Raw genomic sequence first — 26,306 nt, forward strand, 5'->3', positions numbered from 1 at the left:
TTGTATTTATGGTGTAAGTCTCTAAAACAATTCATCTAACGAGCTTCCAAACAATATTCATTTCAAGCCTACCTACACTCCTCATGAATCTTATTTCCTTAAATATTGGACCAAAACTATTGCTGCAACTTTATAACCTTGGCAATAATCAATATTTTAATCAATAGAGTATCATGTTAATGTTAAAAATATATTAAGTTACTGGAAGCAAGCTCTGAATATTTTTTCCAGTACTCAGTTTACTTTGGGGGAAGGGGTTGCCTTCAAGATGGTAATTTTTTAAAGTAACCTTATCATTTATAGAGAAACATAAACCTTGGCAAATTTTTATAAAAAAAAAAGTTTATTCTTAAAGTATCCAGTAAACAATGTGTTGATTTGAATACATGGACAAAGTACAGTCACAAATTCATTTTTTTAAAAAAAAATCAAGAAATAGTGAGGAGAGAAGCAGTTTATCCAGCTAACACCATACCCTGGTAGTCTCATTCTATACGAACAGCTTTCCTCAAACAAAACAGATTCAAGGGTATCAAAAATAATTTCAGCAGGCAGCTTTTGAGCACTCTTCTTATACTAGGAAGAACTCACAGGACTTGGACATAGCGATGAGCCAAGCTCTTGCCTATAGAATCCATAGTCTACCTTAGAGTATGCCCATGCTCTGTATTCCTCCTCTCGAACTCCTTTTGTATATACACACATTTAGTATTTTCAGTGGGTACTGGTCATTGCCCCTCAGGCCTCAGGCAAGCCGCACAAATGCCTCACTATTAAGTCACAATCTCAGCTCCCTTTTTACCTTTTAGTATAAAACAAGGTCTCTCTGTGGGGTCCAGACTAGTCATGGATCCACTTAACAGCCCAGGCATGTTTTGGGTTTCTGAGTCTCCTGCTTCTGCCTCGTATTAGCTGGGAGTACAAGCCTGCACCATCGAACATTTCTAACAGTGTTGGACCTATAAACTGTGTAGCTGCCTTGCTCAAGGCCAGCTGATATTCTGGTTAACTGGCCAGCCCCATTGACCCTGCTAGAAGGCTCATTCCCATAGTAGCACTGAGGCTGAGAAAACTGACCACAGCCTTCAAATCCCATGGCTTTCAGCAGCATAGTCCTATTCCTGGAAATTAAGACACCCTAACTATTGAAAACATGGGTGGTGCCTGCTGCTAGAGTGATTGCAGGTGTGGCTGACGTGTCGCATGTGTGCCAGTAAGTGGCAGGGGGGAGAGAGGCCATGTCTGCTCTCCATATTCTGACCTGTGAGCATCTGAGTGATCAGGAGCCTAATACTCCCTGAAAAAAGTGAGCCTGAGATGACCACCAGTTTGGCACTGGGGGCTGGCACAGGGAGCTAAGTTGAGAAGACCGTCCTGGAAAGGCTCCCAGGACAGGGAGCAAGCTGGAGACTAGAAGAACCCCATCTGGGATCTTGGGTCCCTGGCATGAGTGAGCCTGAAACAGGTGACCCTCGAAAGAGACCAGTTAGGCAGGCCTGGGCATGGAGCAAGTCCAAGAGGACCAACAGACTGGTGCCATGGGTCCCAGATAGGTTGTTAGCAGGAGATGACCACCAGTCCTGCACACCACAGGCCTAGGGGGCAGATCATGCCCAAGATGACCCCTGCCTGGCACCATAATGCACAAGCAGGGCATAGCGCCCTTGAGACCACTACTCAGATAACTGCAGACATTCAGAAACCCCAGGTGCCACTAAGAGGAACAAGTAAAGGGTAAAGAAAGAGAAAAGAAATAGAAACAGAAGGATGTGGGCATAATGAAGAGAGGCAGATCTGGAGATTTGAGGGTAATGAGGAAAAGCCTGATATGAGTAGCCAGTGATGCCATGTGGGAACATGGTAGGGTCCAGGCATGTGCTGCCACCAGGGGTCACATCTGGGTCAATGACCATGCAGCAGCAGGGGTCTGTTATCACCAAAGGCTAGGCAGATAGACTTGGTCTGGGCTGCCACCTGGAGACACGCTGATGTCGCAGGGCTGTGGATAACTCACCCCAGCCCTCACCTGGGCAGAGCTGGGTCTGGGAACATAAAAGCAGGTGAGCTGCAGTGCTTGGGAGAGCAGGCCCACACACTGAGGGAGTTGTGGGAGAGCAGATTCACACACAACTCCCTCATCATGTGTTTTGCAACAGACTTGCCTCCCCGGCACAACAGTCCCTGCTCCTCATGAGAGCGGGCTCTGCACCTTGCTTAGGCAGCCCAGGAGAGCTGATTCAGATGGCATAGGAGTGGGTAATCCAGCCCTGAGGGCATAAGCTCAGGAGAGCCAGCCCCACAACTTGTCTGCTGTATGGCAGTGTGGGCAAGGGAGAGATGAGATATCCTTCCCCACCCTTATCTAGGACAGGCAGGAGGGCTGGCCCTGCCCCTCACCTAGAGCAGCACTTGGCCTCTCCTCCCCTACATCTCACCTGGTAGCACAGTAGAGCAGCCCCTGGATGCAGGGGTTGCAGGTGAGGGGGCCTTGAGGGTGTGAGGGTGTGTGTGTGTGTGTGTGTGTGTGTGTGTGTGTGTGTGTGTGTATGTAGAAGAGCTGGCCCTGCCTCTTGTCTGCTGTGCAGTGGTGAGTACTAGGGGGAGTGGGAGAACTGGCCATGTCCCTCACCAGATGCAACACTCGGAGAAGAGCGGGTCTTGTACCTCACCTGGGCACCAGAGTCCTGGTTGCAGGGCTTGCTGGTGAGCCAACCCCGAGCACATGAGAGTGAGAGGGCAGGCTGACCAGCTCAGACACCTCTCAGGTCCAGATCCAGGGCTTTGAATTTGCCCACCCCAACATCTACCCTATAGATGAATGGCTTGAGTGCACAAAGGTGCCATGTCGGTCCTACAGATACAAAACTACAGGATCCCCACGACACAGGACAACAACAAGATGTTTTAGAGGAGTCCCAGAGATGTTCCAGTATTAATGGTGTAGCAAAGGCCTCATACCAGACCAACGAGTCATTGCAATGAACATTAACAAGCAAACAAGTGTGGATGAAAGGGTTTGCTGTGGGACACACTGTGACAGCAGCTGTTTTCCTTCATTGGAGTGTGGGAGGTCACAAGTGTGGAGAGCAGGTAGGAGGGGAGAGGGAGATGAGTGTGGTTGGGGTGCGTGATGTGAAATTCACAAAGAACCAATAAAAAGTTGAAGACATAAGAACAAAACGAAACCATGGGTGTCACATATATAGAGAAGAGCATTCTATGACTCAGCAGGAGGCTTTCATTTTCCGACTTGGTGCTTGCTAATCCTTGAGCTAGCTTCGCTCAGCTGTGAGTGTCAGAAAACATTGGCCTGAGAAAGAAATCTTTTTGTATTAAAGTTCTGTCACTTATAAACAAATATTATTTAATCCTACAGCATTAAATCTTAATATTAAGACAAAGCAGAAGATACTTAGGAATCTGAATATTAGCAAAACCCAGAAGATTTATTTTTCTTCAAGTTGTTCTTTTTTTTTTTTTTTCTTCTTGAGGCAGAGTGTCACCATGTAGTCCTAGCTAGCCTCAAAGTTAGGATCCTCCAAAACTGAATAATTTTCTTCACTTCATTGCCTAGTGTGCAAGTAAAAAAGCTCCTTAAATACTTGCTGTTTGGCTGCTTGAATTCTTCGAAAGCGAGTGATATATTGAAAGGGACATCATCAAGGAGAGCAGAGTGAATCCACTCTACATATTTTGAAAGTTAAAAATTACACCACCAGAAACACTGTGTGATCCATTTCACAGACTGTCCAGAATGTTTCTGTTTGAGTTGTTGGACAGAGCTGACCAGGAGGCACCTTAAACACTATAGGACATTTATCTTGATTGACCATCAGAGCTTGATGATAAGGCCTCATCAGTGAAGTCACCACACACTTTGGTCACAGGACATGAGAAAATCAAGTGTCTATTGGGCAGGAAGCCTCCTCCTTACTAAGTAGTTTTCTCAGTGTCTGGAGGTGCTATGCAGGCTAACAGTCACACCCAGCTGTGACCTTTGAACCAGTAAGGACTGGCTTGACTAGCTATGCCAATGGGTGCAATAGTGCCACAAGTGTCACGACAATCACCCACTGCTTTGTGAATGGATCTAAGGCTCACTCCCCAGGAAACCACGCACGCTTGGTACTGAAACTGGCTAACAACCTGTGGCTTGGTGGGGTGAGCTCACGGGCTCCAGGAACGAATCAGCTACTATTATTCTGCTAACTGGACACACCATTGAATATGTATCTACCTGTATTATTTAGTATAGCATTCTGACCTCATTAGAGAAGTTTCTTTGTTCAGTAGAGAGTGGTTGACATAGAAACAGGGCTGATTAAAGTGGAGAAAATAAGTATCTGTGGATTTCTCAGCCACAAACACAAACAGATGGAAATATCACCCCCATCTCCAGGACCGAGGGAACATCATGGAAGAAGAAACAAAAAGATTAATCGGCAGTCGCCAACACGAGTCTTACAAAAGGTGTAGCTACTCAATCTTCCAGCCTGGGATGAGGAGAAGGGCTCGTGATCACCTAACTGAGGAGATGTAAGCTGTTTATAGCTTCTGTGGATGGGTGAGTCGGTGTCTGTTTTGGGTAGGACCGCTGGTCAACCCACTGTCACTGTGGATGGTTCCACACTCATCTGTTTATGGGCAGAACAAAGTGGACTCCATGTTTTATTGTTTTGTTTTGTTTTTGTTTTTAGAAGAAGACATGAGATTAGGAGGGGTCGGAAGATGGCAGAATAGAAGAGGGAAGAGTGAGGAACAAATATGACCAAAATACATTGAATGACAATCTCAAAGAATTAATGAAATATTATATATTAAAAGGATTTTAATCTACTCGAGATGGCTCTTAATGTTTAAAGAAGTTTCCCGTAATTATTTTCAAATGATTTTTTTTAGCAGACAATACACAGTTCCATGTCTCCTTAAATGGATATTAAACAGAAATATTTTGTATCTCAGTGTCAGGATTTCCCCACCTGGGCAAATAATCACCTCAATGGCAAGATTTAAATGTGATTCAGACTTTCCCTACTGTCTGGATGATATTAACTTTCACATGTTAGGTTTTATTATGCTTGTTAAAAAACACAAGTCTGGGAAGACTATACCAGCTCCATGATGTGATTTAAATGTGTCTGCCAAAATTTCAAGGCAAAACTAAATTTCCAAATTTACATATTGATGCTCTTTGAAGTGGGGTCTCTGGGTGGTCTTAAAATTTTGAGAGTCCATGGGGGTGATGTTCCCTTCCTCTATTTGTGATGCTCTCCCACACATCAAGATAAAGAAAACCCTCACCAGGTGCTGGAGTGGTGCTGATGTCATCCTGCTGGATTTCTCAGCCTCTGGATCCATAAACCCACTCAAACTCTCAAGCTCTATAAAATCCCCAATCTCAAGTATTTTGTCATAGCAAGAGACTAGCACATTATACTTCAAAGATCGGAGAGAACTTTTGATGAAAAGGACTTTGGACACAAAGATGAAGGATGCAGGGGGACACTTATGAGCGATAAAAACAGGGACCAGAGCTCTGGACACACTGTCCAATCTGTCTGTATCACGGCTCTTCTAAAGAGCTTGTGTTAGATAACCCCTGTAAATGCTGGCAAGCCCATTTGTACTTGGCATTCCAAAGTACAAACAAATTGAAAGCGTAGTATTTGTAGGACACCCTAAGAAGCTTAATTTTTATTTTCCCCAATCACACGGCACAAAAAGCACCGAGAGACTCAAATGGTGAGTTAATAAGCACAGACTTGTAATTTTCAGTTTCTCAGCAGCTGGCTCAGGGTTGATCCATGTAAGTCTGTGGTAGGCATAAGCTTTCATATTTGAAGGATTTTACCCTTATATTCTTGACTATTATAATTAGTATGGTCATCTACAAAGGCGACTGAAGGGAAACAAATTACCGTAGGGCTTTCTCTAAAAATATTTCTAACCAGAGCCATTACCTAAGGTAGGCTGAAGGTGCCTTTAAAATCTGTATCTCACTAAGTTCTCAGGGCACCACTAAGAGGTAACTCTGTTGTTCGGCTTGGGTGGTAGATGTGGTCCTGCTAGTCAGATTCACTTGTTCAAGCCAACTTCCGGTTGGAGCCACTTTTTCATTTTCTGTCCCTTGATCCTTAGCCGCTTTCTTATGGTAATTTGCAGTTACAAACAGCAGAAACTAGGGCACCTAGGGCACCGTGTGGGTGGTGGAAATGCAGCAATCTTAAGTCCTGGGGAATATGGGCTGGCCTTTTGAGATGTTCACACGGCATGGAGGTGCTGAGAAAGCAGGGCTGCACAAGTTAATGAAACTGACTTGAGAAGAAAAGTAAAAACCAACAATGCAGGCCAGCAATACAGGAGCTGACCCTGTGGGGGCAACTGGCAGCATGCCCTGGCTTTCCAGCTCTCATAAGCTTGCCTTCTTTGTTATTTTGTTTCTGTTTTTTTTTTTTTTTAAACACAGCCGTGCTTCTTTTACACACACACACACACACACACACACACACACGCCCCATTTTTTTCCCCAAACACCGTTTGCTTGGTTTCTATTTAAATGTCACTAGCCAGAGTCTAGAAAAGTACCTTGGTTGACACGTGGATGTTGGCTCCTTTTTCTAGAAGCAAGGTTACCATATCCGTGTGTCCCTCTTGCGAGGCCAGATGCAGCGGTGTGACCCCTTGCTTCGTCACAGCGTTGGTCTCAGCTCCATAGTTCAGTAGCGTGGACGCTATCTGCATCTGATTCTTCTTGGCAGCAATGTGTAAAGGGGTGTAGCCATTCTGCAGCAGAAACAAAAAGATGGAGATGACACACACACACACACACACATCACACACACATCACACACAGAGAGAGAACGCTTAGAAAGCGCTCAAGTATTTATCTTCAGTGGAAATAATAAAGCATATTCAGCCAGAAAAAAAATCAAACTCTTAATTATAACAGGCTTCCATCTAACCATACCCAACATTCGCAACCAAAAAGATCCCCTCATTATGCCCTAGAACAGATACAGATATAAAAGCATCGAATCTTAAAGTCTTCTCATAATCAGATTTTCTCCCAAAAAAAGCACAGCAGGCTCCTCTCCTATGGGATAATCCTTCAGCACCCAGTGGTGGGTTTCATCTCTGCCTAGACAGGTCTCCAGATTCTTCTCTTGTCCAGGCTAAGCATCCTATCCCATCAATTATTCCCAACCCTTTGGTCATCTCTAGTTCTCGCTCCTTGAAAGATGACCTGTTCTGAGCTGACTACAATCTGTTCACAATGCTCCTGGATCGCGCATTTCCCGCCACTGGATTCTGTACATCAAATATTATTTTGACCACGCAGAATCAGATGGAGTAACGTCTTTTATGATGGTGTTATAATACTTGTCCTCAAATGGTTCTAACTGGAGTGTTCTTTCTACTCCACGAGCAAAGGAAGCCCTAAAATAAACCAGGCTCTGTGATGGCTGAGGGAACCCAATGGTGGGCAAGACTTGTGCTGTTAGGAATTTAATGTTATGTGACTATTTTCCAATCCTGGTAAATATTTTAAAATATGATCTTTCTTATATTTATAAAAGACTGAACCATGTGGCATTCGTATATATTTTCAACATAAAAAAACATATATGCAAACAGCATAAACTGAGATGATGGGAGATAACCTGTCCGTAGGTAACAGGGCTTTGTAGGAGCTGTTTGGATGATGTACATTTAAAAGGCAGAGGAACAAGAGAGTCCCGATAGGAGCGGAGTGAAAGGCTTGATGTTAGAGGAATGAGCATATGAAGGGTTATGTTTTATAGGCAAGAAGGAAAAAAAAAAACTATCATGCCTCTGTCGGGTTACATTTCTCAGTATCTAAAACACTGGCTACTAGTAATAAGATTAATCTCCGAAAGCTGATACACACTCCCTATCAATACCTGCTGGCTCAAAAATTACAAAAAAAAAAAAAAAAGTTTTAGACAAAGCAATTGGTAGAGACAGTTGTTTTTTTTGTTTTTGTTTTGTTTTGTTTTGTTTTGAAGTTACCAATACCAGAAGTTATTACTACTATGTCACGGCAGTTACTTAAAAAGCAAGGCCCATGTATACTCGGATTAAAGCTACATGGCTCCTGGGAATGGGAGGCTGTGCTCCTCACCTTGGCAGTGGCGTGAGGGGAAGCACCCTTCTCCAGCAGCAGCAGCGCCACCTTCTGGTTGTCATAATGAGCAGCAACATGGAGCGGGGTAAGGCCATTCTGTAAACGTGGTGTTTGAATTAATGCGTTAGTGTCAGCTACTCCGAAGCTAACAGGATAGACACATGGATGGTGCTATCAATTAATCACATGTTAATTAATTAATATTGTCAATGGAAAGATAATATTCATAGTAGAAACACAACTAATATTGAAAAATAGCAAAGGGCAGCTTTCTGGTGGCAACGGATGAAAGTCTTAATTTCTGTGATTTCTGTGTACATTACAAGGATCCCTACTACAGAGAAGCTGTGGACCCTTAAGGATAAGAAAACATATTTGAGGCACACACACAAAAGATTATTCTAAATTGCACTATACAACAAAGATCAGGAATATATACTTCCAACGTGTGAATTTGGTATGCTTTTACCTGGTATGGTACGTTAACTTTTATTTCTTATGAGTTATAAAAATGAGCCAACAGAGTCGGGTGATGAAAACATACTATAGAAACTACTTACCTTCCCTGCTGAGTCTGCAGCTGCGCGGCGTTGCAAGAGAAGTTTTGCCACGTCCAGGCTTCCATACTTGGCTGCTACGTGGAGGGGAGTGAAACCTTTCTAAGGTGCAACAAAAATATGTGAAAATTAGGTGTTTTTTTTTTCTTCTCAGTTATTTAAAACCTTCTTGTTAATACATTAGGCAAACACTGTTGCTTTCTCATTTGTGAAAAATGTCAGCGTGAAATTTGCCAGTCACAGACCAGTATAGCGTTAGGAATAAAGTTTAACTAGACGCAGTACGAGCTTTGTTTGGCTTGATAGAGTGAGAACAACAAAAATAACAACAATAAAATGTATCTGAAGTCTTGGAGACTGAAACTTGTCATTAAAAGGTTTAAGAGTCGTAACATCTGCTGGTGTCTGTAAACTGCTCTTATTTGTGAATGAAAAAAAAAAATTAAAAAGCACCAAAAAAAAAAAAAAGTCTTTCGCCTTCGCTTTACAGTGAGTACAACCAAGTGCACAGCCACTGCCTTCGCTGTCTACAGTCCTCTTAAAATACTTCTCATCCCAAATCTGTTTATTTAAATTTTAGAATATTTAGGAAGCCCAGGTTAAAAAGAAAACAGTTATTTGATTCAGCTGACATACTATCTCCAAAACTGGCCAGATAGATGATGTACAGAATTACAAAAAAATTCTATTTAAAAACTTTTTTTTTAAAATAGACTAACATTTGTCCTTCTTTTCCCAGAAGACCTTGCTGTCCAAAGACCAATTCCTCTAACCACTCCATTGTCCCCGTGTGCCACTGGCTGACTAACGCTAAATAGTTAACCGCACTGAAGCTTTTAAAAGATGCTTGTCCTGCATGTTTTGTGAGCACACACTCAGCGCCCCACGAGCCTAGCCAACAGCAGTGCCTCAGTGAGCAGAACGCTGTGAATAATGGAAGTCCCAGTCCTGAAACATCCAGGTGGCACAGCTCCTGAACTCTGATATCAACCCACCCTCCTGGCGATGCTTCAGCCATGTGCTTTTCGGGAACAATAGTGGGAGTTGGAGCATGCTAACACTAACTGGGGCCCAGAAAACAGACCCAGCAATTACTTCTGCACCGGGTTCTATCTAAGTCCCCAATCAAAAGCACTGAATATCTCCCAAGAACCAATATTGCCCTTTCATAGTGTCGCCAGATGAATTATTTTTAATTAAAATGACATTTTAATTTCTATTTTTTATATAAAAAAAGAAATAAACATTTGGTTTTAATAAGTTCTTGGAAGAGAGTGAAACTTCTGGCTTTTTCCCTGTGCAGGACAAATGCAGGAATGATTCCTTCCCCCAGCATTCATCCACAGAGGTTCACCAGCTCTTGAGGGTCTGGCCCCTTCGCTCCATGCACACAAGGGTTAGATGGTCCTAGCTTGGGATAAAAGAGATTTCTCTAACACGATCTCAGATGGAGAAAGAAAACTCCCTTACGATCCAGCTGAAGCTGGGCCCAGCCCCTTAGTGCGTTTGGAAATCCTTATTAAAGAAAACTGCATAGAGTTGTCACCGAAGAATGCCAGGGGCTAGAAGGCATCTCTTGAGTCACAGGGCCACTTTTTTTTTTTTTTTTCATGTGGATCTCATCAGGGTTTCATCTCCTTCTGGTATTTATAAACACTGAATCAGCTTTAATGATGGTGAGTCACACAGCACTCAGCCCATCTCGGAAGCTAAACTGTTCTGTTTAACAATCGCTTCTATTTTATCATCCTGCTTTTCTGTGGAATTGGTTATTTTTTTTTTCAATCCTAAAAATCCCTGAAAGACAAGAGACTACTTTTTACTTTTTGATGCATTAATTCTACTTCTTTGGATCCTCATCAATTGAGATGGCTGCCAAGTTCTCTTGGGGTACCATCATCATTGTACTTTCGTTGCTCTTAGTTCTGAGTTTTTCTTTTCGTAGATTTTTTTAAAACGCATTCACATTTTCAGGTGTAATAATTTGAAAGTGCATCAATTTCTTATGTCAGAACATGTTAAAAGACATATTTATTTTTATCTTCTGTATAAAAACCTGTGCATGAATGTATGACTATGTACCACATGGTGCTTTGGGGGCCAGCAGAGGGCGTCGGATTCCCTGGAAATGGAGTTGCAGATGGCTGTAAATTGCTTTGTGTGCGCCAGGTCCTGTGCAAGAGCATCAAGCACGCTTTCACATGCTGAGCTATCTCTCCAGCTCCACGTCAGAGCATTTTTGACACAATCAGCTGGTGCTGACATTAACTAGTGGCCTGCTCTCACTTCCGAAGGCTCAGAGGCCACACCATTCCTGCAGTCTACACTTGATAACTTCCTTTCCCCCAAGGCATACTGTTTACTCCCATTTATTGAAAGCCAGAAACAACAACAAAACAGCATTTTAATTAATCTGAACTGCTATTGTTTCTGTGGAAAGTACTTTGTCCTGTGGCAAACTCATGTATTCGAGGAGTCTATTTGCCTTGATTTTCTTCTGAGCTAGCTCAGTCTGATCTGCTCCAGCCCTTTGGGTGTGTTCACGCTTTATGGTAACTCACCTCCATGTAGTGAATTTCTAGTGGAATATATCCAAGAGAAAGGAAAAGCTGTCTTGTACCACCATGGAACCTTGAACACAAGCTTGGGATAGTACAGTCTTTCTTTGGTGTTCGTATAACTCGAGAACCGATCTGCAAACCTGCTGTTTAGACACTGTGCATAACTGCAGGGAAAGTGAGCCTGGTAAAGGTTGGTGTAGTGGTCAGAATACGCGTCTCCCATTGACTCAAGTACCTGAACACTTGAACCCCAGTTGGTGGCACTCTTTGGGGAGTTTCGGAACCTTTAGTAGGTAGAGCCTGGCCTTACTCCCCACCCTTTCTCTGCTTTCTGGTGAACTGATAAAACATGAGCACCCAGGTGCTTTCTCTGGCTACCTTCTGCCACGCCATCTCTGACATTCATTAGGAGTATTATGAACATCTACTTGCTGGACTCATAAGCCACAATAAAACATCTCTTTTATAAAAGCTGCCTTTGGTCATGCTATTTTATCGTAGCAACAGAAAGTAACGGATGCAGTCGGACACTGCGATGGAAGTGAGATGCCAAGGGAGAGGTGATGCGATTAGCACTGGGAAAGCAGGATGGAGCCAGGGAGCCACCGCCAGCCTATAGTCCTCCCGCTCTAATGCAGTATTTTCTACCTCATTAGTGATGGCAGTTCAACATATTTGGAAATCCCCTCCCCTCCTTTTTTTTTTTTTATTCTCTAGAGAATATATTTTATAGTAAAAAGAAAAGAAAAAGTAGACTTTGCTTCATGGTAATGAAATCATGCGAATTACATTTCTGGATACCTATGCAGGACCCCTCCTCGAAGATGCTATCTAAAAGTCTGCAGTCAAATACTCAGACACAGAAACAAGCAACTCTTCCGCCACTGGGCGAAGCCCTGGCTTGACGCTGTCCTTCTCTTGGTCACCTCCCCTTACCTTGGTGGCTAAGGAGTGTGCTGCTCCGGCTTCCAGGAGGACAGAGGCCACGTCTACCTGTCCTTCCCGAGCGGAGATGTGTAGTGGTGTGTACCCATTGGTCGTCGCCGCATCGGGGTGAGCCATGTGTTGGAGAAGCAGCTGGACAATTTCTGTCTTACCCAGTCGGGAGGCGATATGTAAAGGCGTCTGTTCCTCCTACAACTCAAGGCAAGCGATCAGTTAGGTGGCGGCCAGCCCAGCCTTCCTAATAATGCGTGTGCGTCTTGAACACTTTGTGATAACTTCCTTGAGTCCCTAGGAATCTTCACTCAAAAACAAACGGTTACACACCCCTCTGTGTCTTTATATTTTTATTTCTTATGAAAGTGATCTATTTGATCACAAGAATCTCTCTTAAATTTTTAAAAAGACTTTATTTGTTTGTTTCTGTGTATGAGTGTCTGCACTTATGGGAGTGCACCATGCGTCTATAGCTCCCGTGCAAGTCGGAAGAGGCGTCAGATCCCCTGGGGCTGGAGTTATAGACAGTTCTGAGCCCTTATGTGGATGTGGGACCCAAACCCCAGTCATCTGCAAGGGCAACAGGTACTCTAAACCACTAAGCTCTTCCCTTAGACTTTTGAGGAGAACACATGCACATCTATAAACTTGGTCGTTGTTTGATGAACACCCAAGAGCCATCACTTAACTCCTTAAGTCTTCAATCCTCTCTTATACTTTCTTTCAGACAAACTTGTGGTTTTGAAAGAGAAAGAAATCGAATCCAGAAATCCTAAGACCTAGATTCTCCTCCAAGAGCTTTCACCAAGAGGCGAGATTTATTCCGGGAAGTGAATCAAGAGAAAAGACCCAAGAAAGCTGGAAAATGCTATTCCTCCTTCACTTCTGAGCCAAGGACACAAATGCTGGCCATTTTGTTCTAGGAGAACTGTGGATAAAGACTACATTGTAATATGATTTAAAGAGATGCTGTTCCAGGAAGCCTTGCAGATTGGCCTGCAACGCACATCTAGGACTTCAAAGATGAAATAGAACACTGGTAAAAAGAAAGTGGAGTGAACTCTCTGCCAAGTTTTTTCCTCTAAAAACAGAGAGGATGGAGCTGAGGAGAAGGGAAGGAAGGACATATTCCTTAGGGCTTATGAGACCACCAGACTCTAACACATAGACTCTAACACTGAATAATGTCCACAGCATTAAAAGAACTGAAGGGAAAAAACCCATGGGCTTTTATAAAAATAAAATTGAGTGTACCCCTAAAAATGCAAAGGGGTGTGCCTTTATAGTCTTCCCTAGGGTAAGTCACCCTAAAAGTGGGAGAAAAAAAGCCGGGCAAATAGCCATGGAGAAGGGTAAATAAAGAAAAAATATAATAGATCTGCCCAAATAAATATAATAGTTTAACATTATTTTTTTAAAAAATATTCTACAGGAAGAGATGAAATAGCATTATATGAATTTCAAAGTGGGAGAAATTAATAATAACAACACGATCATTTTATCAATAGAATTGGAGTTTTATGAAAATCTACAACTTACAAACTTTCTATCATGAAAGTTGCATATATGACTTGTTCTATAATAGACACAAAAAGAAAGCATAAGATGTATTACTGAACATTTTTTTTCCAGATGAAGCAAACAAGGATGCAATGAGGTCTGAAAGACTGCCCAAGGTCATCAAGCTATTAAAACAGACACTAAAGAGAGATACAGTAAGATGGCCATGAAGTAAATGATCAGGAAAAGATGGTTTTTGACAGGCATGAGCAGAAAAAGAGTAAAGAGGTGGGCAAAGCTATCAGTGCCACTCAGGATCCCGAGAGGAGCTTCGGTGGCTGAGGCTGGGTTCTCCTCTTAGACCTCTGCCAGCAGAGCCCAATGGGGTGGGCACAGAAACCAATACATCCAAAGGTATATTTAAAACTCTTAAATTATTAATTTAATTTTCTGTGTATTAGGTCAAATGTGGATTTTAGAGAATAGGGGAAGATTGGATCTACAGGCAATTAACAATCTGTAACTGGTTACTGGGGACTGGTTACATGATTAACTATAGTTCCCTGAGTAGTAAGGGAACTATACTTTTCTTTGTTTCTTTGAAAAAGTTAATAAATGTTTTGACTATTTTTAAAATATTTCTTTGTTGAACTGCAAAACGTGTGGCTGGTGCCCCCAGCTAAAGTTAACTGAAACCAAAGCAAGAAAAAAGTGCAGAAGACTCATGAGAATGGGCAAAGTCATCAAGGAGTCATGGTCCTAGACCCTTTCCTGTACAAGGCTTTCTCACAGAGCACAAGCGACTGGGCCACAGCCTAGACAGGAAGCAGGTGGTCTTTTGCTTCACTACAGAAACCTACTGTTTATTTTGCTCCTAGGCAACCAAAACTAGGAAGACTTGCTGAGTCCAAATTTTTTCCAAAGTTTAAAAATCTCATGTGATTCCTGCAGCTGATGTTTCCAAAAACCATGTCTGTTGGCAGCTGAGCAAAACTTTAGCAGTTAAGTTTCAAGTCAGCTTAAGCCTAGCGATCCTGCCATTGCTCTCACCTAAAAGCAAAGGCCAAGCTCACAACTGTGCCAACGGAACAAGTCTCTAGACAAAAATGGATCCCACAGGGCAGACCTTGGTGGGCTTCCGACTTAAATCCACTGAGGACAATGGACAAATGGGGACTTCCTGAGAGGAAGGTCCAAGGCCAACACATCGGTTCACTAAGGGACGAATGTAGGGATACTTGATTGTCCTGATTGCCAATCTGTCTGGAAAAATGTGCCTTATGCTCTGGGCTGACAAGAGAGTGTCCTTGTGGGGTGGAGGTCTGGGCACTAACTTGCCAGTCTGCATGGGTGCTCTAGCAATGAGCTCCAACCTCAGCCCTTGCTTCCGCTTTTAAAATTAAAAATATTGTTGTGATTACATGCATTTTGTTTTTGTTATATATCGGAAGTAGGGAAAACATGACTAAGCTCCTGGTTAAATGACAATGACACATTACTTCAGAAAGCTATGAGGTAAACTACAGACTGCTAAGTGTGCTTGGGCATGAGCCCAATATAATAAATGAGCAGAATTTTAAGATATTTCCTCTTCGGGAAGTGATGATTACCAGAATAGTGGCACTAGATTAAGAAAGGAAATTTTCATAAATGTGTATGTCTAGGCGTTAGAACTGGCTTATTTTCCTGCCAGTGCCTGCTACTTCTCTCTCAAGAGCTGTTCTTCCGCCTTTGGAGGAAGTAGACATCTCATAGTCCTCATCTCTCTCTACAGAATGTTATTCATTGCATTCCAATCGCTAAATGGGGTGCACCATGAGCAGGAACTCAGGATGCTCCCAGGCTCTGGAGGAGAATATGACTAGAAATGCTTAGGGTGGGGGACAGAAGGAGAGCTAGAAAACAGGGATAACTTTACACTTAAAAATGGGAGCCTAAGATAATGACAGTTTCCTGACTTCCCCCTGCAAGCCGCATCCCAGTCAGTGGGACTTTATTGGGGAGGAATTATTGTCTCCTTGCAGAGCCAAGTAGGAGAAAATTCTCAGGGCTATGGGAGAAATTCTTTCCACTCTAACTTTGTGACCATAGTCCATCAGTGAAATCTTGAATTTTAGGACCCTAAAACACCATTCCACACAAGCTGCACTGCACATAAATTGACTTGTGTAAATATGTTTTATGAGTTATGTAGCATCAAACAAATGTTAACGAAATCACAAAGCTCTAGGAAAACATTGAGGGATTAGATTAAAGAAAAGCCAAAACCTCATGGCTGGAATGCACCTGAAAACAAGGCATAAAAGGGAAATCCTAGTTCCAAATTGCTATAAATATTACAGGAGTATAAATATTAAAGTGACCTGATGGGGTCACTGGCATGGCCTGGGCACCTGCTAGAGATGTAGACAAGTGTCCCAGCCTGCAATGAAGAAGGTACCCAGGTGGCTGTTACACAAAGTAGCATTTGGAGAGCACTGCTCTTCAAAGCAGGAACCTTGTTCATAATAGAGTCATGCTATGCTAAGGGATTTCAAGTGCCTCTGGGAATATAAATGGCAATTCTGAAAAGAAAACGAAACAATAGCACGTGGAGCTTAAAGTGGATGTTTCTTTATGAAAAAGAGTTAGTGTGATTGCAAAGCAGAGAAAAAAGATGGAGCCTTCATGCCAAACACATAAAACAATGGACACCACCGTATTACACAGGAAAGAGGCTCCAACTAGTTGTGTAAGGAAAGAGTTTCAGACAGCACCCAAAGGTATTCATCTCTTAGCTAATGAGCTTCAGCTATCAACTTGACCCAGCCCAGAGTTATCTGAGAGTGCTTCAGCTGGAGAACTTCCTGATCAGACTGACCTAAGGGCATGTCTGTGGGATGTTTTCTTGATTGTTGATTGATGTGGGAACGCTCAGACTGACTGCTGTGGGTGATGCTATCCTTGGGTGGTCCTCGGTGGTCTAAAAGAGCAGGTGAGCACAAATCATAGGGAGTGTGCCAGTAAGGTTTTCTTCATGCTCTGTATCAATTCCTGCCACTAGGTTCCTGCCTTGAGTTCCTGCCCTGGCTTCTTCCCTCAATGATTGCAACCTGAAAGTATAAGATGAAATAAACCCTTTTCTCCCCAAGTTTTCAGTCATGGTGCTTATCACAGCTAGAGACAACTAACTAGAGCAGTGTGACTGTAATAATGGATCAAATCAAAATACAAAAGCTACCTTAGATATATAGCTTTTCAAAATTAAATAAATTTTAACTTGATAAAAATTTAATTAAGAATATAACAGGAATGGGGGATACAAAGTGAATAAACTGTAATTAATAAAAAAAATATAACAGGATTTATTTTAAAATAAATAAATGGAAAAATATCTTATTATTAAATGTGCATTACAAAATGTTTACCAGGAACATTACCATGATTTCTAGAATAATTAGAGACGTTTGTGACACTTAATATGAATTGGTTGACCCTGGAGCTTTTCTTTCAGTGCTAGAGTTTGAACCCAGGGCTTTGGGCATGCTGGGATAAGAACATTACCACTTAGCTGTCCTCTCCCTGTCCTCAACTCAGCTTTTTCTTAAACAGTGAAATCTAGGCAAACTTAAATGGAAACAAGAAAAAGGCCACATGATAGAAAGCATACAGTCGAATAACAAAATCTCAAACCAAATAAAAATGTAACATATCTATGATTCTATTTTTAAAAATTTGTTTATTTTACATGCTTTGTGTACATGCTTTATCGGCGTGTATGTATGCATAGTGTGTATGTGTATCACATGCCCATGGAAGTCAGAAAGAGAAATGGAGTTACAAGTGGTTGTGAGTCAGCATGTGGTTCTGTGTACTGAAATCAGGGCCACTAAGCCATCTCCCCAGCCCCAGTGCTGAGTTTTTAAGATATAAACTGCACTGCTTGTGTGAAGGATAAAAAGGCAGATGAGATCTAAAGCCAAAATTATATCAGAACTGTCTGTACTGCTGATTCCCCCATGATGACAGAAACCATCATTAAAAAGTGCCTGGTAACTCTGAAGGATCAAAGAATGCCACGAAAGCCTGCAGAAGACTTCCAGAGTTTCTGAATCCAAATCTCATACTTCAGGCATAAAGATGCAGAGGTGGAGCAACCTGCATTTACAGTCTTAACCCTCACAACAATCTTAACCTGTACTTACAATCTTAACAATTCAGGGGTTTTCACTCCGAAAGAGCCATTTTGTTCATGATGTCATAATGGGATGGCATAAGATGAAGTGAGTTATAATAAGTTTATAAAAAATGGAGGAAGAGAGATCATATCTAAGTAGTTCACGAGGACCCCAGTGATGTTAACAGAACAACATGGAAAAGGAAATAGAAGATATAGTAGAAGCAAGGCTGCATTTAGGAAAGAAAGAATGTAACACAAATGGAACAGGATTAAATTTTTTAAAAAAAGAAGAAGAAAAAAATCAACCTGTTAGGGTGTTAGAACTGACTGGGAACAGATGAGTGCAATCAGGTGTCCTCCAGAGCCTACTATCCTGAAATAATAAATATACAAAATATTCAAATATGTAAACACCAAAGTAGAGAGAAGAGGAGACATCATAACAAAAACAAACAAACAAACAAAAAAAAAAAAAAAAAGGAAAATTAAGAAAGGTAAAGGGAAAGCATCAGAATTTTGAAGACTTTTTTTTTTTTTTGGTAACTTGGAAAGAATCAGAATGCCTATCTGATGGTACGGAATGAGGTTTAGTATGAATAGTGCCACAGAGTACAGGCAAGACTTAGATTTACAGAATAGATAAAGGTGAAAGTGCTTTCCAAGAATAAAGACTGATAGAGTTGAAGTCAATGCTTTATTTCTTGTATGTCAAATTTCTTAACTCTAACTACACTCAATTCAAATGTTCCTACAACTTGAATCTATTTCCATTGCATGCGCTTATGTAACCTTTCTTTTTCTAACATGTCATTGATCTGCTGCTATCACTTTGATACCCTATGGTAACTCCTACTGACTGTCAACTTGACTAGATTGAGAAACATCTAGGAGACTGGGTAGGCAGATCACACTTCTGAGCCTGTTTGTGATGGCATTTCCTGCCATCACAAGGGGTGGAGGACTAAATCTTCCCTAATTGTGAACATCACCATCCAAGAGACTTGAGTCCCTGGATGAACTAGCAAAGGCACGCACCCTCTTTGCTTCCCAGGCACCGTGAAGTGTGCAGCTTTGCTCTGCTGTGCCTCGTACCAAGCCCTGAAATATAGTGCCATCTGATCACAATGTGAAACCCTTGGTTCTTTCCTCCCTTTAAATTATTTTCTCAGGTATTTATCGCAGTAACGAAAAGATGACTGATATGTAAAGCTGTGGGATTTCAAAATCTGGGAACTACAGAAGACACCCCGCCTTAGAGAGGGGGTGGTCATACACTGTAGAAGGATGCTGGTGAGGCAGCACCTACCCTCGCTCTGGCATCCACAAGAGCACCATTCCTCAGGAGACATCGGACCACTTCTACCTGCCCGGCCCGGGCGGCCATGTGAAGTGCTGTCTCCCCACGCTGCAGGAAAACAAAGATTGTCCAATCATAAATAAAACCCACCGCTCTAGACGGCAAAGGATAAAGATGTCCCTTTTGGTGAAATTCAGCCAGCTCTCCAAGGGTATAAGTGATGGATGAGAAGGCGCAATGGCCCAGTTTAGAAACATGTAGTTTTGAAATTTCTTTATCTTTAGAAGGACAAACGTTTGTAAATGTTTTCCATCAAACTGGTGAACTTACCCAACCACCCACGATACCCTGTGGCTTAGCTTCGCAGTCAGTCTTGGGTACCTTACGTGGGGCTGGGTGAAGATGGGATCTTTCATCGTATAAATCTAAAATCTGTTATCCAGCTCATTAAATGAGAACCTCTAGATGTCAAAGGTCTACACATTTCAAAAAATATACATCACTACATCACTTATACCATACCTAAATAATTTCTTTTCAAATCTCAAACCTTACTTCTGCAAAAAATCTTTTGTCTGATTTGTCTTTTTGTTGTGAAATTATACTGAGACTACTCATATGCAAAATCTATTTTTTTTTTCCGGGAGGTGCCCTGCTTATTTTAATGATTGTATTTGATTATAGATGTTGATGCAGAAGGCTCCTGAGAGGTGAGTGAAATAGCCGTTAACAGTTTCCTTTGCTCCATGGGCATCATATCAGTCCTCGGGTATCTATGCCATAGCCAGGTCTGACATACTCCTCAGGGGACGATGAAGAAGGGGGTTAGAGATAGAGATTATTCTCATAGGGAAACCTGTTATCACTGAAGGGGGCAGGGATTCGGTCAATCAAATAATCTCATAGTTAGAGCAAAACATTAGAAGAAAAACAAGTTGACTCAGCACAGCTGTTCTAGAAGGTAAGCTGACAATGACCAAGCACAGGAGCACATTCCACACCAACTACACTGACCCGAAGCTTGCCCCCATTGAGATGATAGGTTTCTGAAAAAAACCTGTGAGTAATGTTTTGATTCTCTGCATAAAATACTCCCAAATCTAAAAGCTTTAAAGTGACATTAGTGGGGTTTGTTGCTTGCGGTTCTCTTTTCTCCCCATGACAATGTCCATTGCTTTTTTTTGCAGTTAAGAGAAATGTGTGTCAAGTGGTGTGATTAGAAAGCATTAACCTAGATACTGACATCAATGTTCTCTTTTCCACTGACCGCTCACTCGGCTTCTCGTGGCCTTATTTTCCGATGGCAAATTTGGGCTTTGTAAAGCGAATGTATATGAAACGTGCTGCCATTGGTCAATCTTGTATGTAACTCTCAAGATGTACAGTAAGAATTTTCCTTTTTGGCCACAATCTTAATCCCCTTTCCTTCTGTCATCCACATGTGTCTAAATAAGCAAGACTCGGGTCTTATAATTATGGAGAAAGAAAAACTGAAAATTTCATTTCTAGGTCTGATGAGGTTTAACTATTTTGCTAATGTTTGTAAAAAATACTGGCAAGGAAGATTCTGTTCAGAAATTAAGTAAAATATGCTCCCCCCAGAAATTTCTATATAATGTTGAATTTGCATGTTTATTTTTAAGCCGCATTTTATTAAGTTTTCAAAATATAAAAATATTTCAAATATTCATCTTTTAAATATTTTAAAAACCTTTATTTTATAGTTTACTAACTTATTTCTATTTTCTACACATTTGAAGGTGGTATATATTGCTATGATATATACGTATATAGATGTATATCTGAAAGTAAAACGCTGAGCTTTATATTTCAGGAGAAGTTGCACGTATTGGTGAGTATTTATCCTACTTTATAAGGGTTGCCTTGTTTAAGTCTCATTTAATGACTCTGGGGTAGTGGGCATTGACTCTAAACAGTGCTTACCTTGTCATATTTATATTCCCATCATTTATGCAGAAGTATAAAGAAAAAGTCAGCAAATATTGTCTTACTCTGTTGGAACCTTCCATTTCCTGATTGTTAGACATAGCCAGATCTCCTTACTTTAAACTACTTAACTTTAGAGATTGGTTAAAAAAAATAATTTAAATATAATATAAAGTGGGAACTTAACCATACATCTGTTAATTGGTTTCAAGAATATAGAAACCCTTAATGCCCTTGAGGAGCCCTTGAACACCTACCTACTGTCCCACTGTCACAGCTGTCAGTGGACTGTATTATATAACACAGTCACCAGGTAAGTTTACTTATATGTTTTCTGGGAATGGAAGTTGTCAGAAAAAAAAATGTATCTGTGAATGTCTGAGTTCTTGGTGCATCTTATGCGTGGTGTGGATATTCAGACAGAATTCAGACAAAAGCTGGCAGGAGAATGCGTATGTTCATGTCCAAAGCAAAAACCAAGAGTCATGCCTCTATTTCACAGCTTTAAAACTGGCTCAACAGACAGCTACATTGACTTCCACTTTGGCTGCATCTGGTTGGAAAGCATCAAAGCATGAGAGACAGAACTGCACTCAGAATGCAACACAATGTCAGCAGCACACAGAGGTGCCAAGGGCAGGCACACTGGGGTCGGGACGCGACTGGCACCATCACAGCAAGCAGGCAGTTGTAGTCAACTTGCAGAGTCCTGGGTCCAGTAGCAACCTCCCAACATCTTGAGAACACACAAGTTCACAAGCACCACACTGCTAGAGAAAGTCACACTTCTCTAAATAAAGGGTTGCCAAGTTTAGCAAATGAAAAGTGTAAGTGTCCACCTCAATTTTAATCCCAGACAATCAAGTAATTATTTTTATCATGTTTCAACAGTTTGCGTTCAGTGTTAATTGGAATTAAAATTGAATAGAGTCCAGTATCTTAACCAGCAATCCTCTGCTATCTCCCAGTTGAAGGCTACTGCTTTCAAAAATAGAGTGAACACACAGAAAACAACTAGGGTCCTGTGGAGAAATGTCGGCTAGCAGGTGCTTCCCAGGTGCTTGTTTGGAGTGGGTGAAAGAGAAACAAGATAAGGAATGGCAAATCAAACCAATGGAGAGATTGGGATGACTGCCGTGTGAGAGCTGAAGGTCAACAACATTGCCAAATCTAAGATTCTTTCTAAGCCTGAAGGGACAGGAACAGTAGAGACCTATGTGCAGCCTAACTCTCTCCTTGCCTCTGAGGAGACCATACAACCGTTAAGCAATCAGCAAATGATTCAGCCTTGCTCATTTAAGTGGTTGAGGTGTTTTTGTATTTTGTTTTGAAGTATTTTCAAAAATCTCTACTAAAAGAAATTTCACCCAGTGTGGTGGATTACACTTATAATTGCAGCACTCAGGAGACAGAGACAGCTGGATCTCTGAGTTTGAGGTAAGCCTGGTCTACATAATGAATTCCAGGACAGCCAGGGCTACCTAGAGAGACCCTGTCTCGAAAAAGAAAAAGAATTTCAGTCAAGCTCACCATTTAATACAATTACATATATCATTGTGGTAATATGATTATATATTTTAACATAATACTACCATTGCTCCTGTAATTCCACAGATATAGGAATGCAAATTTGAAAAGTGGAAAAAACCATAGGAATAAGAAGAATAAAATCAAAATGCTAAATGTGGTGAGCAGACAGGAGTGCTTTTCTTGAAAGTTACTAGTCTGTGTACAAGACTGTTGAGGTTTCATTTATAAAAAATGAAATGAAACGAAAATCTAAATATTGTAGGAAATGACAAATCCTTATTTTAAAAAGGGAGAATTTCATATTGAGTAAAATAATTCCCACTATTGACATGTATCTGTTAACCCTTCGATAAGAGTGAATGAAAGCAAAAGATTAATAAAAAGCAAAAAGATAAATAATTTTTCTCTCTGTGTCTCTCTGTCTCTGTGTGTGTCTTCGTGTGTGTTCGCACACAGGCTTGTGTGAGAGCATGCAGAAGCTGTGTGTAAGTCAGGGATTCAATGACTTCCTCAATTGCTTTACCACCTTATTTTTTAGGGGTGGGGCAGAGTCACTCACTGAACCTGGAACTCACAAGTTCGGCTAGACTAGCTGGTCAAGAGGCCTGGGGCGGCCTCCCGTCTGACTCAATGTCAGCACTGGGATCGCAGAAACAAATACACAGGACTTTTAATATAGAGTAACAGGGATGGAACTCAGGTCCGCATTCTTACAAGGCGAGTGCTTTAGTCACTGAGCTATATCTCCAGCCCCACGAGTTTGTTAAGCACCCAAAAAAGATTAAACTCAAGTTGGGCATATTAGGAAGTTAATCTTGTACTTGGTGATTAAGCATTGCCATGTAATATTACATTAGGACCGATATATACAGACATGAAATTCTTTAATACTTTTATGTTCTCACTTTTGAATAATATAAAAAGTATATCAAATAAATTGGGTTCTCTAGTGGACTCTGTCCAAGCACCAGAGCCTTCAACAACTACGTAATATGAGAAATGAGAATGTGGGGAGAGGGCAGGGCAAAAAGAACCTAAGCGTCCTGTTTCACACCTTAAATGGGGAAAGCTATCCTGAAATTAGCACATGCCGCAGCCAGCAGCTAAAAGTGTGACCACTTTAATAATGGCCGCTAGCATTCATGTGGGGAGACTCATTCTATTGCTTCTGCTTTGTCCTAGGAGTGTCTATGATTTGGAAGGGTATGTCCAGTGGGTTCTCCTTCCCTGGGAAAAATTTCTACCAGACGATTCACCATGCAACAATGAAAAGAGAGGTTTTAAAGTGTGGTTCAGGACTGTGAGAGAAATATATACATCAAGCGAAAAAATCCTAATTTAGACCAGAGAGAATTCTGGAACACCCAGCACTTATTGGCAGAAAGAAAGGTGCCCAGAGACTAGCATTCATCTCAGAATGTTGTTGATAACTATTTCAGGCCTGAGAAGCCTCCACTGCACATATGAATGACCCCGAAGCTCACTCTCAGTAGGAAGTAGCAAATGCACGTGTAACAGGGGGTGCTTTGCTATCAGCTATCCTCCCCGCTGACCTGTAGCTGGCTGGTCTCTGCTATGACTGAGTATAGAGTTTATGTTAACTAAGATTACCTGGGACACGGTGCATCCAGGCACACGAGGGTGAGCCTTAAGGCTGTTCTGCAACCCATCACTTTCAAAGCTCTCTCTCTCTCTCTCTGTGTGTGTCTGTGTGTGTGTATGTGTGTGTGTGTGTGCGTGCACACACACACACACACACACACACATGCGTGCTTTTGAGGATTGCTCTCAAGGCTGGCTCAGACTCACAAGCTACCTGTCTCAACTTCACAACACCTTGTGACTGCAACTGTTTCTGACCACACTTAGCCTTACAGGTGCTTTTTTGTTTTGTTTTGTTTTAATTTGTTTTATTAACTGCATTAGATGAGTGTCTGATTCACCTGCACCAGGAAGCCTAAGTTCTGTTAACGCCTAGCTTCCATTCTGTTTTCTGACATGCGGCCCCTGCCTTCTGTAGAGTTCCAAGCGTTACATTACAAAATGCGGTTTTTCAGAGGCCCATCTCTGAGTTCTGATCACACACACACACACACACACACACACACACACACACACGCAGCCCACACACCCCCACTCTGATGCTCTCGCTCTTTCTCCCTGTGGTTATTCTGATCCAAGCCATACTCACAATGTTAGTGACATCTGGAGAGGCTCCGTTCTGCAGCAGAAGGAGGACAATGTTCAAGTGGCCCATGAAGGCAGCCACATGTATTGGCGTGAGGCCAGACTGTGAAACAAAGCAAGAGCAGTTTTACTCCTCTGCACCGTGGGCTTTGGGGCTTCTTCAGATAAATGAAACAACGAGTGAAGAGGGCAGGAGACGGGTGAGAGGAAGAGGAAGGCATAAGAGAAGACATGTGTGGTGAGAAGCTGAAACACTTTTCTACCTCTGTTATAGCTTGGATTGAAGCCCCATATTTCACCAGCAGTTCCATGACTTTGATGCGGTTTTTCTTGCAGGCAATGTGCAGTGGAGTAAAACCATTCTGTGCAAAAGACAATCGAGTTAGTTGAAAACATGCAGAAACAGTTCTCACGCAACTCCATGCTGGCACATTGCAGGCGATAATGTTACGTCATCACATAATGTCACCGTCTCTTCAACCCTATGCAGGTGGTGAAATTTGAGAGGAGAAGTGGTGTGTTCACATGAGCGGTAAAATTTGTTCCTGTCGTTCTGAGTGCAGAACAGAGGAAATGAAAGCAGAGGAAAGTGTGTGAGCCTACTTTTCAGGGAAGGAGAAACAGAGAGCAATTATGTTTTAGATGGTCTAAGGTGTTTTAGGATGTCTGGTCGGGTTATGGAGAGAAAGATGGAGTGAGAAGAAGTGTATTTTGATGATGAAGGGCCAGTTTCTCAGAACTTAAGAATCATTCATCTAATTTCAAAAAGCTAGAAATATGACGGCTTTATAAAAAAGTGTTTCAGCTTTGCTATTATTTTCTTAGGGAGAGTTTCAGATTAGCAGGCTTCATTATGCGGACAATATTCGTACGAGAAGTTAAATTTTATATTATAACATGTATACCAATCGGATACATTTGATATTATAAAGAAACGATTAAGTTCCCAGATATATTTTAATGTACATGGAAATGATTACATTCCTGAACATTTTTAAGAAAGATGTGGTGAATTTCTGGGATGGCTGCCAGGTGACACCTCTGAGACCTAAACCTAAGCAGGATTTCTGAAAGGCACTTGTAGTTTTGTAAACTAGGTTACCATTCAGGAATTGGAGAAATCACTCAAGAATTTACATAGCCCCATGCTAAGCTGTTACATATTATATCTGTTGTCTTCTTATTTGAAGACTTTTACAGGATGATACCTATTTTGCTAGTTAACAGTTTTAAATGTCCCAGTGGGGACTGAGTATCATTTGATGTTCTTATATGTTACCAGTTCTCAGGAAAACATATGGTCTCACTTAAACTGGTGACTTTGTAGTCTTTGCAGTGGAATAATCAACACAATTGGTTGAGTCATGTCTCCTGTTTACAAACTATATCATAAGCCAGAGATAAGCAGCAACATGTGTCACCTGTGATTCTATAAGCTTATTCCTCACTATTCAATAAAAAGTATTTTCAGCCTATGCGAAAG

At 41.6% G+C, this 26,306-nt stretch overlaps 1 protein-coding gene and 1 non-coding gene across 22 annotated transcripts in view; one reads left to right on the plus strand and one right to left on the minus strand.

Moving 5' to 3' along the window:
- Ank2 (ankyrin 2) overlaps positions 1-26,306 on the minus strand; it is a 467,017-nt gene that overhangs the window by 79,703 nt on the left and 361,008 nt on the right. For 16 of the 21 annotated variants that reach the window (XM_055628050.1, XM_055628061.1, XM_055628052.1 and 13 more), the window contains 7 exons: positions 25,087-25,185; positions 24,828-24,926; positions 19,169-19,267; positions 12,201-12,398; positions 8,707-8,805; positions 8,144-8,242; positions 6,586-6,783 (listed from right to left, as the gene is read on the minus strand). In XM_055628050.1, the coding sequence (XP_055484025.1) occupies positions 6,586-6,783; positions 8,144-8,242; positions 8,707-8,805; positions 12,201-12,398; positions 19,169-19,267; positions 24,828-24,926; positions 25,087-25,185 (891 nt within the window). The remainder of the gene's footprint in view (positions 1-6,585; positions 6,784-8,143; positions 8,243-8,706; positions 8,806-12,200; positions 12,399-19,168; positions 19,268-24,827; positions 24,927-25,086; positions 25,186-26,306) is intronic. The other 5 variants (XM_055628064.1, XM_055628048.1, XM_055628054.1 and 2 more) reach the window with 1 other exon arrangement.
- On the plus strand, positions 1,164-1,295 carry LOC129692105 (small nucleolar RNA SNORA17). Its single transcript, XR_008722633.1, has one exon. It is a non-coding gene; the product is annotated as a small nucleolar RNA SNORA17 (small nucleolar RNA).

The sequence above is a fragment of the Psammomys obesus genome, unplaced genomic scaffold (genome assembly GCF_907164565.1).
Source record: "Psammomys obesus unplaced genomic scaffold, mPsaObe1.curated_primary_1811, whole genome shotgun sequence".
Taxonomy (NCBI): Eukaryota; Metazoa; Chordata; class Mammalia; order Rodentia; family Muridae; genus Psammomys; species Psammomys obesus.